Source organism: Marmota marmota, unplaced genomic scaffold (genome assembly GCF_001458135.2).
Source record: "Marmota marmota marmota unplaced genomic scaffold, marMar, whole genome shotgun sequence".
NCBI lineage: Eukaryota > Metazoa > Chordata > Mammalia > Rodentia > Sciuridae > Marmota > Marmota marmota.
In genome coordinates, this window is record NW_026000174.1 from 32405277 (window position 1) to 32419239 (window position 13963).

At 43.5% G+C, this 13963-nt stretch overlaps 1 protein-coding gene across 17 annotated transcripts in view; it reads left to right on the top strand.

Annotated features, from left to right (window-relative positions):
* Positions 1-13963, top strand: part of Nav2 (neuron navigator 2) — a 704255-nt gene that overhangs the window by 524364 nt on the left and 165928 nt on the right. For all 17 annotated transcript variants that reach the window (XM_048788486.1, XM_048788480.1, XM_048788482.1 and 14 more), the window contains one exon: positions 9264-10365. In XM_048788486.1, coding sequence (XP_048644443.1) covers positions 9264-10365 — 1102 coding nt within the window. The remainder of the gene's footprint in view (positions 1-9263; positions 10366-13963) is intronic.

Sequence of the window (13963 nt, forward strand, 5' to 3'; positions counted from 1 at the left end):
ACTCTCACATCTGGCTTCCAAAATTCACAGTCACCTAGAGAGCTGGTTAAAACTCCAGCTTCATGGATCTATCCCTGACAGGTCCTGAATTAGGAGTAGACCAGGAGAGTTACAGTAACAAACTGCAGGTCCCAAGTTCAGGAACAGCTTCGTGGTTTACAGAACATGAGACCTTGGAGAAGTTACTACCTGCGTAGGGCTCTGATCCACTTTAGGGGAAACAAAATCTTAAAGTAGCTTATTTTGGGGCTGGGTTGTGGCTCAGTGGTAGAGCACTTGCCTTGCATGTGTGAGGCCCTGGATTCAAACCTCAGCACCACATAAAATAAATGAGTAAAATAAAGCTATTTTTTTTAAAGAGTAAGCTGTTTAATTAAAGAAAAAAAAAGTAGCTCATTTCTTAGAAAACCTTATAGGTCAAAAAGTCTCAGATTTGATTATACTAACTGTGGTCTGGGTTGCAAGCAGCAGGGGGAGATCCTTCCCTCGCTTCTTCTGAATGTCACTCCTGTGTTAATAGAGCCTTGGGCTCCATCAGGTTTCAAAGTGTGGCCATGTCCCAGTGGTGAATCCCAGTGAGCCTAACTGTTCATAGGAATCTTTTTCTCCTGCAACTTTTTAGCTTTCATGCATGCCTTGTACTAGTCCTTTTGAAATAAAAGGGAACAGGTGCACAATGAGTATTTAATGCTCAAAATGCATGCCGTAAACGAATTCTGTGCTGTTCTAGAGTATAACTTCGCAGGGAAACAAGGTGCATGTTCTTCTTTCTCCCATTTCTGGGCCCCTTCATCTGACCAGTGTTACAGAATGCATTCCACGATAGACTTATTCCTTAACCTGGTCCATAAAATCAGTTCTATGGCAAAAATACATGTAGGAATCACACCTTTCCACTATCCTTCTGGATATTCTCACTTCTAGTCAGCATTTTTTTTGTGTGTGTGCTGGGGATTGAACCTAGGGCCTTGGGCTTGCGAGACAAGCATTCTACCAACTGAGCTATACTCCCAGCCCCCTACTCAGCATATTAAAGGCTAACCCACTTGAATCAAAGTGTGAAATATGATATATCAAGAACTATGTAATGTTTTGAACAACCAACAATTAAAAAAAAAAGGCTCTGTGGAATCCCGTGGACAAGAAAGCAATTCAACTGCTATATAACCCTTCACTTTACAAACTTACCTGACAACAGAACTTGAATGATCTTTTACTGCCTGTTTGTGCTGTTCAGTGGAAAACATTTTGGTTTAACACTGGCTTGGAGGCTTCTATTGGGTGAAGCCCATCTTTTAACCTAAGAGAAAGTGGGAAAGGTGATTGGTATCTTAGAAGAGAGGGCCTGTGGAATTCCATAGCTAACTCTATGTTAGAGGGTGTATTTGCAGCCTTATAACTCTGCCACAAACTTGTTGGTTGTGGACGGTGACCTCCTGAAATGAGTAGGCTTTGCTCCCTTTAAAGTGTTTCTCATCTCTCTATGAAATTTCATAGCCCCTTGAAAAAAGAGAGAAGGTTTCCACCAGCCAGTTTTGTACTTTGTTATAGCCATATATGGTACAAGATAGAGAAATGGCTTCACTGATTAAAGCAGACATTTCCTCCTCAGGATGTTGAACAAAAATGTTCAAGAGAGGAAGGATTTTTGAGGGTACTGTGCCTTCAAGAAATGAAAGATAAGAATATGAATGCCTTTTATTTTTAAACACATCTTCCTTCAGATGCCAGCAGTCAAACAACTTGTCTCCTTATCCAGATGAAGGGGAGGATTTAAAAAATTTGCAAAGGACACCTTTTGAAGTGAAGAATGTGTAAGAGAGAGGTTTTAAGAATGTATTCTCTTTTTAAGGTGTTGTTATTCACAAGATCAAACATGTAAGTTTGATCTTGTCGAACTGAGTACTAATCTGTCCAGCAAGTTAGACTCTCTTTGACTTTTCCTGTTTTTGTTTTTTTTAAATGTTGGTGGGAATTGAGAACACACCTTGGGAGATGGTGTGTTTGGAGAAGAGATAGAGGAGATGACTTTGGAAAGTAGGCACTACATCCTTGTTTTCTTTTACTTTTTTTTAGCTACCAACAGAGAAACAAATGACCTTATGCCCCGTAATTTCACTTGGTTTAATCCAAAACAAACCACTGAAGAAAAAGGATTACCTTGTCACATATTAAAGCAAAACACAACTGTAGTTGCGGGGCCCTTCGGCTTCTCTGAAGTGAAAAAGTCCATGAGGAAAACTGGAAAGTTCATGGCTCTTGCAGGATGGAGAAGATGTCCGGTGATTAGGACAATATGCCTTCATAGCCTGGGCATTTGCTTTTGGTTACACTGTCTCTAGATGCTGGAGCATTTGTACGTGAATTTTTTAGTGACCTAGTTTAACAAAAGCCCCAGCAGAGATAGAAGAAAATACTTTAAAAACAAGATTGCTACTCAGTTCAGTCCGCTCAGCTTTAGAGAGAATAACTGGTAGGCAGGAGTGGCCAGGAGAGGATATGTCCGGTACACCTGATTTTAATTTTGAGTCTTGTGGAGGGATCAAATATGGCCAGTAATTTCTGTTTGCTTATTGATTTCTTTTTTTTTTCCCTCAACAACCATTTCTATGCATCTCATGGTGCATCAGGCATTCTTATACATAAGTTAAACTAAGTGCAATTGCTAGCCACAAGGTCGGATGGTTAAGTATCAGAGATGCTTTTTTGTTTTTTAAATAATAGCCATCCCAATGGTTATGAGTGGTACCTATTGTGATTTGGATTTACATTCCTTAGTTGTTAATGATGTTGAATATGTTTCCATGTTCATATTGGCCATTTGTATATCTTCTTTTGAGAAATTTCGAGCTTTTTGCTTATTATTTTGTTGTTGTTGAGTTGTAAGACCTATTTATGTATTCTAGATGTCAATCCTTTATGAGATATATGATTCATAAATAATTCATTCCATTCCATAGATTGCCTTTTTATTCTGCTGATCATATCCTTTGACGCACAGGAGTTTTTAATCTTGATGAAGTCATACTTATCTAGTTTTTCTTTCATTGCTTATTCTTTTGGCATCATATTTAAGAAATTATTGCCAAATCCAATGTTATGACGTTTTTACCCTATGTTTTCCTCTAGGAGTTTTATCTCCTACATTTAGTTGTTTACCCATTTTGACTTAATTTTTGCCTATGGCATAAGGTAAGAGTCTAATTTTATTTTTTTGCACATGAATATTCCAGCTTTCCCACAACCATTTGTTGAAAGATCATCCTTTTCCACTGGATAGTCATGGAACTCTTGTTGAAAGAGCTGACCGTATATGCAAACGTTTATTTGGGCTTTTCAGTCTAGTTCATTGGTCTATTATATGCCTGTCTTTATGCCAGTTCCCTACTGTTTTGATAACTGTAGCTTTGTAGCAAGTTTTGAAATCAAAATGTGAGACCTCCAACTTTGTTCTTTTTTAAGATTATTTGGACTATTTGGGGTCTTTTGAGATTTCATATGAGTTTTAGGATGAATTTCTCTATTTCTGCATGAAGTGGCATTGGGATTTTGATAGGGTTTGCATTAACACAGAAACTTTAAATATTTGGCTATGGGCATCATCATCTTTATTCTAGCTTAGACATTCTAGCAGCTTGTGGAATGATAGACACAGTAAGCCTTGGGGCAGGTGGGCCCAAATCCCAGCTCATCCCACTTCATGCCCTCTCATTTTCCTGCCCACACTCTGTGGTCATTCTTTTGCCCCCTTTTCCTACTTTCTATACCTTTTGGAACCCTCACCAAGAAGAAACCAAAGAAAAGGCTATGTTTAAACCTGTGCCCTTAATGTTAGGCATTTATAGAAAAATGCCTCATGCCTGACTCCTAAAGAAACACCAAGTGCACCAGTCAGGCCCACATACCCCTCTGTGGTCTGGTGACCCAGAAGGTTGTAAAGAACCTAATCTGTACAAACAAGCTTAAAAAAAAAAAAAAAAAAAAACCAGAAACTGGTTTCAATTATCCTAACAAATTTGAATGCTCAAGATTGACACCTTGACAAATCATAGGAAATTGCAAACATTTTCCCAGATGCAATTATCAGGTCTGTTCCCCCAAAGACTTTGGAGAGGATGTAGGCTGGAAACCTCCCCAGGGCAGGTTTAAAATCACAGTAGCGGGTGACAGGAGCTGGGATCTGTGGGGCCTGGGACACTCTGTCTTTGTGCCTGTTGGCATTGGTACTAGACCACCAACGGCTCCCTAACTGAAAAGCTGGGGACAGAAGAGATTTGGGCTGGTGTCGGGCTTCGCAGGGGGAGAGGGGAAGAAATGCTTATTTATCTGCTTTACACAGTATTTTCATTTAGAAAGCATTTTGGTTCCTGTCAGGGAAGGTTAAGGCTGGTTGCCAGAAACACCAAACCTTTTCCCTCCCTAGTGGAGGATTAATGCTCTCTCTAAACCGTTAAAAAAAAAAAAAGTATATTTTTTTTCTTCAAAGGGATCTTGTCTGCAGTTCTTCAGATGAGACTTTTCCTCTGGTAGTAAGCTGGTCTTTTAGAGATGAGATGTTCAGACTGCTGGGCAGGACCCACTAATGGGTCATAAAATCTAATTAAGGGCTTTGCTGTCCCCATTTTTTTAGATTAGAGCAGGGTAGAAGATGCCAGAGTCCACTGTACATAACAAGAGTACAACTTGGTATTTTTCAGTTTCACATATGGATGTGTGGGTGTTTACTGGATCACGGTGTACTGCATCACTCTTAACTATATTTTATAATAGTCAAAAAAATGGGTAAAGCCATTATCTTAAAATTATCTTTGGCTCAACAAAGGCTAGGTCTTGTTGCAGAATCTTGGCCATTCTTTACAAAAATATCACACGCTAACTGAACATGTATGAATAAGCTCTAAAAAGTAACCATTTCAAATAAGTTTTTAACCTAGTCTTTTTTTTTTTAAATTTCTATTTGGTCATTCGTTTTCGAAAACAACAGATTTAATATAAAATAAAAGTATGTCCTGATTTAATATAACAGTTTTCCCCAATTTACATCTCTCACAAACCTCTCTGCATGACTTTTGCCCAGTCTGGGAACCACTTGTGTTTTCTATTTCATACTTTTTTTAAAAATCAACTCAAATTTTAAATCTACATTTAATATGTATGAAATTGTTCATTTATGTATGGGTTAGTTATCTTTTTCTCATAGGTAATGAAATAAGCATAAAATTTTTAAAAGTTAAAAATAGTCATCCTTGTGCCATTCAAGGTAACTTACCTCTTTCTTGGCCCAGATACCGCTGTTTGGCGAATAGGATATCCAGAACATTCTTTTATGCATTTCCCCACTCCGTTTTAGCTTCCTTTGCTCTAACAAAGGTTCATATACTTAAGAAAAGAAACAAGAACTGTTAGTTATTAGGGAGAGAATTGCAGTTTAATTTTAAGAAACTCACCCCACCCTCCTTCCCCCAGGCTTGTTTTCTTAGGACTCCAGAATTTCTGAAATCACAAGGGAGATTTCTCCAAGGTTGACTATACCTTGACCCAGCCAGCTTTCTCCATCTGTTAGTAAACATTATCTAAGACAACTGCAGAGAGCAAATATTTGAAAATTAAGAAACACACTGAACGTTACTGCACAGGGTAAAGATAAAACCCACTGAGCGAGGGCTGAGCCAATGGGGCCCCACAGTACAAAACTGGCCTTGGCTCAGCCTCTTAGGTCCTCTCAGAAACTCTATGAGATCTCAATAGGAGCAGAGCTGGAAGGACTGGAGCAATAGCACCCTATTTTTTTTTTTTACAGGTGGGGTGACTGATGTCCAACAAAGCAAAATGGCCTATCTAGGATGCCACCCTCAGTGGGTGACAAAGTGTGAGGCTTGCCTCTTTTGCATTTATCTCATTTCTTAGAAGCCTTGTGAGGAAAGCCTTAATGCCAAGAGTCGGAGGACCCTGGTATTAGAAATGGATTCTTTCCAAAGAAAGAATAGGCCCTCAACAGCCACTCAGTCAAGATCTAGAATCGCTGATCTGATACAAATGACAGAAATGTATCCAGTTGCCATAGACAAGCCCACTCGTTACCTTATGCCCACTTTGCTATATGAGGGACATGAGTCCAAAGTGTGGTTGACCTGGTCCTCAGATGTCCTGCTGCCCTCCATCCCTACTCAGAAGACTTCAGATCCAGATACTTAAGTCCAAAATCACCTCCAGGTCTACCTTTCATAGCTGTAATGACTAGCTCTCAAGTGTCCGTGTGGTTCTGTAACCAGGGGAGCCCAGGCTAAACAACAAGGAGAAATTCTGAAGCTCCAGGAAGGTTTTTCAAACTTCTAGGGAATTAGGGGAGCCACCTCTAGTTCCCAGAGTTCCCATAGCACCAAAGGTAGCCCTCCATCAGTCTTTTCCTTGTTCCTCTGGCACCTTTTGAGGTCTGTTACATCCCTAACCCATGAGTTTCTAGAGGGCACAAGCCGTATTGGCCATTGAGTTTGGCCATTTCATGTAGACATGCCAGGTGTCTGTTGTTTTTTTTTTGTTTGTTTGTTTTGTTTTTTCTGGGTTAGTTGTTAGCCACTTAGTTGTTGGTTAATTTCTAGTTGTGATTGTTAGTGTTAAAAATGCATACAAATGAGGGGCTGGGGATGTGGCTCAAGCGGTAGCGCACTCGCCTGGCATGTGTGCGGCCCGGGTTCGATCCTCAGCACCACATACAAACAAAAGATGTTGTGTCCGCCGAAAACTAAAAAATAAATATTAAAATTCAGTGTCACACAGATCCAGGTACACGTGGGGATTATGCCTGGAAAGAGGGATGTATCTCTGAATGTGAACTTGTAGGTCCTGCAAGGATAGTGCTGCAACCTGTCCCTAAGTTCTCCTTACTTTTCTTTAGCACTTACTTTCCTATAAATGATATGATTAATTAATTGTTACTTGTTCCTTTTGCTGAAATGTAAACTCCATGAAGGCAGACGTCTTTGTTTTATCACAGGTGTATCCCAAGAAACAGTACCTGATGCATCAGATGCTTGATGAATGAGTGGATATTGGTATATTGAATGAATGGATGATGATCCTGGGTAAAGGTTAAAGGCAGTTTTCCTAAGAGAAGAGGTACTCAGGACTGGAGGGTCACTTTTTATATTAGTCAGAGAACCTCCTCTGTGGTACAGGCTGCTTCCTGTTAGGTGGCAGGGCTAGTCTGTGCCCTACCATGGATGTCTTCAACACACATATCAAGAAGAACAAGTAGGGGCCCAACAGTGACTGTTGAAGTGACTGTTGTTTATACATACTCTTCATCAAAGGAGACAGCAGTGAAGCTGTCCCTAAGAGTCAGGAGAAGTGGGTTCAAATCTCAGAGGAGAAGTGGGTTCAAATCTCAGATCTGTGCATTTCTAGCTGGACGACTTAAAGTCACTCAATAGCCCTACTTAATCTCAATTCCCCCTTATAAAATCGAAGCTGTATTCCCCTCTTCATAATGCACCGAATACTGTGCCTCCTGATACCCATGAGGCCCCCATGGGGAGCATCAAGCCTGTGGAGACCCTCTGACAGGCCAGCAGTGTGGGTGGGTTCCCCGAGTCTATTTCCAAGCAGTCTCTGGCTCTCCCCAGGAAAAGATCCAACAACGCCTGAGTTTTGTTAGGGAGGATTGTGCAGCACCCTCCCCTCCAAACCCAAATCCTCAGTAAGTCAGGAAGATGTATGTGTTTTAAAACATTGGGAGGTCTGCTTTGGATCACCCCGAGCTGCGGCTTCCCTGTACTGGCGAGGGTGAAGGGAGGCAGCTCCTCCGCCCCGAGCAGCTCACGCCCCACACGGGGCTGCTCCACTCAGCCTCAGCGGCCGTTGACTTTTAAATCATAAAAAGCCATCTATATACAGTTTACTCTGTTGCTAGAAGGCAGCGGATCGTAGGTATTAGGAAAGCGGGGGGAAGAAAACAGCAGAAGCAGCAGCCGTTGATCCCGCCAGGCTGCTGGGCACTGGAGGAGTTGTGGATGACAAAACTTAATTAGAAACATGAGCAGTTTAACTGAAAACACTTGTGACAATTGGAAGGGCAGCTTCTCTGGTTGGAAACTTTTTCCTAGGGAATCGTTGTGGGAGAGAGTGGCTGCTGCTAGGTAAGTCCTGTCATTGTGACTTTACAGATGCATATGCATTCTTCAGGGGCTGAAGGGACACATCCTGTCTGCTCTGCATGGTGGGTCCTGGGGTATGAGAGCACTGGGCCCTGCCCAGGATGCCCTCCATGTCCCCCTCTGCTTTCCCCATCAGCTGCCTTATCAGGGAGACAGAGCTGCATCATCCAGTGCTGCCTGAAGAAGAGGGCTGCAGTACTCATTTCTGTGGCCACCAGGCCACCTCAGTGGCTAGCAGAACTGCCTGTTGGAGTCTATACTTCCCAGAATAATTCTGGCCCTTGTTTGGAGATATTTTGAGGAATTTCTGAGAAAAGCTTCTGGCCAGGGAAGCACTCACTGAGCGCCAGGGGGAAGCCTTGACTTTCAGATGACCTGTATGTTTTCTTGCCTTCAGGGAAACCATGTGCATAGATTGTGCTCTTAAAGCAAAAAAAAAAAAAAAAAAGTTCTTTTTTTTTTCAATGTTTAACGTGAATCATGTCTGTGACTCTTTTAAAAAACTTCCATGCTTTGATAAGATTTAACAACTTTTGAGGATAATCATTCTTCTCTAATGATTCTTCCCAGTTTCTCCTTCCTTTCTAGGTTGTGTGTGTGTTTTATTTTAATGTCTCTGCTACATTGTTTCCTTAAAAGTTACTAATAATTAATACTTCTTGATTCTTTTGCATAACTGGTAAAATGGAACTATAGGTTGAATAATTCAAAGTTGTGAATATTTCCTGCAGGTTTCTTACATCACTGTGGTGGTTGATGTTGGTAAGGGTTTTTGCTTTTGGGTTTTTTTTTTTTTTTTTTTGGTAGATTTATATTCTTAATTATGCTCTTTGCATGTTACTGTGAAGATTGGTCTGCATTCTCACAGTGCTCGGCATCAAAATGTGATGGGGTGTAGGGAGGGGAGGCGTGGACTATGCTTGGTGGAGAATAGGAGAAAGTTGAGCTAGGATTTAGATGTTAACCACAGATAATCCACAAAGCAGGTAATGGAGCCGTACTGCATTTGGGTTGGGAGTGATTGGCTCTGCAGCCCTGGCCAGCCTTCCCATATCTCTGAAACAGGTCAGCAGATATGATTCAGGTCTCCCTCCCTTCCTGTCTCTGCAGAGCCATTGGCAAGCTCAGCCTCCTCGCACCCCGGAATGAGCGAAAATGCACCTGCTTCCTTGGAGAGCAGCAGCCCCTCCATCCCCGCTAATTGCAGCACTTCCTCAGCCATCCCCCAGCCCGGTGCGGCCTCCAAGCCCTGGCGCAGCAAGTCCCTGAGCGTAAAGCACAGTGCCACATCATCCATGCTCTCAGTGAAGCCTCCTGGGCCCGAGACCCCCAGGCCCACACCAGAAGCCATGAAACCAGCCCCCAACAACCAGAAGTCCATGCTGGAAAAGCTAAAACTTTTCAATAGTAAAGGGGGCTCCAAGGCAGGTGAGGGGCCAGGGTCCCGAGACACAAGCTGTGAGCGGCTGGAGATCCTACCAAGCTTCGAAGAGAGCGAAGAGCTGGAGGCTGCTGGCCGTGCCCTGTCCACTACGGGTTCCACATCCAGCAGCCCCAAGATTGCACTCAAGGGCATCGCCCAGCGGACTTTCAGCCGGGCACTGACCAACAAGAAGAGCTCTCCGAAAGGCAGTGAGAAAGAAAAGGAGAAACAGCAGCGGGAGAAGGAGAAGGAAAAAGGCAAGGACCTCACCAAGAGAGCCTCGGTGACGGACAGGTCAGACCTCAAGGAGGAGCCGAAGGAAGAGCCCAGTGGAACAGCTATGACCGAGATGCCAAAAAAGTCCTCCAAGATCGCCAGTTTCATCCCCAAAGGGGGGAAGCTCAGCAGTGCCAAGAAAGAAGCCACAGCCCCATCCCATAGTGGAATACCAAAACCAGGAATGAAGAGCATGCCTGGGAAGTCCCCAAGTGCCCCTGTGCCTCCCAAGGAAGGGGAGCGGAACCGGAGCAGCAAGCCAAGCTCTGGTCTCCCCCCACAGAAGCCCCAGTTAGATGGCAGACACTCCAGTTCCTCCTCCAGCCTGGCGTCCTCAGAGGGAAAAGGGCCAGGAGGGGCCACTCTGAACCACAGCATCAGCAGCCAGACTGTCAGTGGATCCGTTGGGACCACCCAGACCACAGGAAGCAATACCGTCAGTGTCCAGCTACCTCAGCCACAGCAGCAATACAACCACCCCAACACTGCCACGGTTGCACCTTTCCTGTACAGGTAGGAGCAGCACACGTTGCCTTCTTGGGCCACCAGGTAAAGAGCCTGGTTGGTGGATTCTTTGTCTGTGAGGGCGGGGTTGTGACTGCCCTCCAAGAACAAACAAGCACTAAGGTACCATGTGATTCAACCATATAGAGGCATGTACGGTGCACTGGAGGGGACAATTCCCATGGTGTGATTGGGGAAGGTCAGAGAAAGACTAAAGAGAAGTAAAATGTGAGCTGTTCCCAGCATGAGCAGGGGTTCAACAGGCTTTGGGGACCAAGGCATTTCAGGAGCAGCCCCAGCATGAAGTCCTGAATGTGTAGGCTGGGCAGTTTGGTGTCACCCAGCATAAGCCATAATACATCCTACACAAACTTTAAAAGAAACCATGAAAACCACCTTGCTGAGCAATCGACACGACTTCTCATAGCAGTGTTGGTCTTGAACTTCCCAATCCTCTCAGTCCCTGTGTGTGCTAGGGCTTTTTGAGAGGGAGACTGAATAGAGGGGAGTAGTAAGGGAGGGACCAGTTCTAGAATAGGACCTGTGTTGACTGAGGGGATAAGCCTCCCAGCCCTGTCTCTGATGGTACATCCACAGGACCTCTGGGGGCCTTGGGCCAGGTGCTGCTCGCTCTGGGGTTCTGGCTGCTGAGTGCCCTGGGCTCCTGGTGTGCTGCACATCCATGAGCACTCTGGGTAGTGCAGCCTTTCAGCATTGCTCTTGAGGGAGCCCCAGAGCTTTTGCTCACTGCCTTCAACTCAGTGGTGTGCTGGAGACATGTAGTGACTTTGGCCACATCACCCAGCTGGACAAGAATTAACACCTGTACATAGCAAAAGGGGACTAGGGGTGGAATGTCATATTTTACCCTCTTATTTTACAGCTCTCACCCCAAGTGCATACACATAGGCAGCTCTATACACACTCATACGCCCATAGGAATGGAAACATAAAACTGTCACACTTGAGTATGGGCCCAAATGTACATTCACACATCAAATCTAAGTGCATATATGTGTGTACATATCTGTTCAGGTACATAGGCTCATGACTATACTTTCAGTATCCCACATCTGTATAATTCCCCAAAGAATTAGATATTCCCTCTCCCCTCCCAAATTGTGTTCTAGTAAGCTCTATTACATTTCCTGCCAATAGTAAAGCCAGCTGGCGCCCAGCCAATGAGGGATGTCAGGTTTCACCTGGCCCCTCCTTTGTTTTCTTCTGTTTGCCCTCCCCTTCGGTGAGGGTCACAAGGATCTTTTTAATTGGGATAAGGTTATTATTTTGTTAAATCAAGTCATCAGCTCTGCTAACACTGCTGAGAAGAGGGCCAAGGCTTAGATAATGGCTCAGCCAGCTGTATGCATGCAAAGAATAGCTCCCCATGAAAGTTTTATAATTCCAATAGCATTAATAGACTTGAAGCAATGCACAAAGTACTCTTCACAGATTCTTGGTTGGCATTCTCATAACTAGAATATATGACAGTCTTTGATCACTGTCAATTCCACTTTTTATTTTGACTAATCACTTGCAAGATTATAAACCCTTTAACATTACTATTATTATTTCAAGTTTGTTTTGAGAAAAAAAATGCTCATAATGATTAAGAACAAATGTTTGTGAGAAAGGAAGGAAAAACTTCTGGGATGTGCCTCTGCCAGTCCTCTCTTAATGTGAATGCTCACTGGGTGAGGTCCTCTCCCCCTCTGAGGTTGTTCTTTAGGTGAGTCTGGGAAGAAGAGTACCTAGAGAGGAGTTGGGACACTGGGGGCCCAGTCCTTTCTCAGCTCCTGACACCCTCTGTGGTGTTGGGCCCTGGTTGCAGGAACAGCTATTGCATGTGCACTGAGAGTGTGCAAAGATCATGCTAAGGACCTTCAATGCCTTAGCTCACTGAATTTTTCCCCCAGCTCCATGAATTAGCTTACATCTCAAATCTCCTTACTACAGATGTACATGCAAACTGAAGCTTAGATGAGTTAAGTAACTTGTTACACATCACAGAGCTCAAAACTAGAAGAACTCATGTTTAAACCAGAGTCTAACTAGAGGAACCAGGCTCTTAGTCACCATATTTTCCTGATTCTCTAAGTCACCCGAGCTTCATTGTTTTCATCTGCAAAGGAAGGAGCGTGAACTAGATTAGAGGATTTTAAAAGTACTTTACATTCCCTTCCTGCTCTAAAATTCTCTCTCAAGTTTATGTGTGGCTCCTTGTATAACTTACAGGGCTCACCCCACCACCTTGCCAGTTAAAGATGTAACCAAAGAGGAAGGGAGGATAGATTGTTTTTAAAAACCACTCAAGATGAATTATGGTTATGACTTCAGAAATAACAATGAACACATCTGTCACTTTACTATGTGCTTTTGTGTCGTGTCATGTTTGATTTTTGTAGTAGTCAGGAAGATGGCTATTATGCCCCTCATGCAGACGAGGGCTCTGGGGTTCAGAAAAGGTGAAGTGACTTTCCAGATTTGCATGACTCCCAAGTTATAGACCCTAGACTTGAAGCTGCATGTTCAGATTGCAAGACTAACATTCCTTCCAATATTTAGCATCTTTATAAATTTGAAAATTTCTTATTTATCAGTCAACATGCCCTTCTTGAGCACCTACTCAGTGCTCAGCATTAGGAACTAAATTAACTGCATGCAAAGACTCTCCATCTAGTTGAGAAAAGATTTATTCAGTCACATTAAAACCAGTAGGCGATAAGAGACTAAGGAGGGAGCCGTAGAAACACAGGGGTAAACACATCAGCTGGTAGAGTGGTAAGGCTTCCAGGCTGATATCCTGTAACTGCACCTTGAAGGCAAGGTAGGAGGGGACTTAAGGAAAAGGAAGAAGGGCCTAGAGGCCAAGGTCACAGTAATAACAGGGTATGATCGGGAATGGAAAGAAGGCGCCATGTGTGGAGCAGAGTTGGGCAAAAGGGGTGGGAGCAGTAGGAGATGGGGCTAGAAATAGAGAAGAGTCCCATGACATGGGGCATCATCCACCACAGATGACGGGAACCTTTGGAGGCCTTTATCAGAGTGTGACAGCATCACATCAGTACTATACAGACCAGTGGAGGGTCATGTGGGAATAGAGCAGCCTTAGGAAGACTCCAGAATGGAGGTCACTATCCAGATGCCTGCTTGGGTGCAAAAAGGGTGGGTCCCGGAGGGTGGGGCTATGGCAGAGGGAGCCCAAGTACCACATCTCTAGCAGGCACAGTTACTGCTTGTCACCATCAGGTGGCACCCTGCAAGAACAAGGGCTCAGTCTCTCCAGACTTGATTTTACAGGGAGAAGGCAAATATCCAGATAATTTCTTGTGTGAAATATATAAATTTTTAAATAGTAAATTAATTTTGGAAACTTTAAATTCCTATGCATGCTAATAAGAATACGTGTGTGGGCCGGTCCCTATACCTGGCTGTTATTTGCAACCTCTGGACTAAAAACGGGGTACCTGTTTTAAGGTGCTTAAAGGACGTATGCAGAGATGAGGGCTTGTCCTCTGAATGAGGAATAGAGAAGAATACTGAGATTAAGAAAGCGCTGTAAAGCTGACGGTAACAGAAATCGGGATGACCTCAGTGGGAGGGTAAA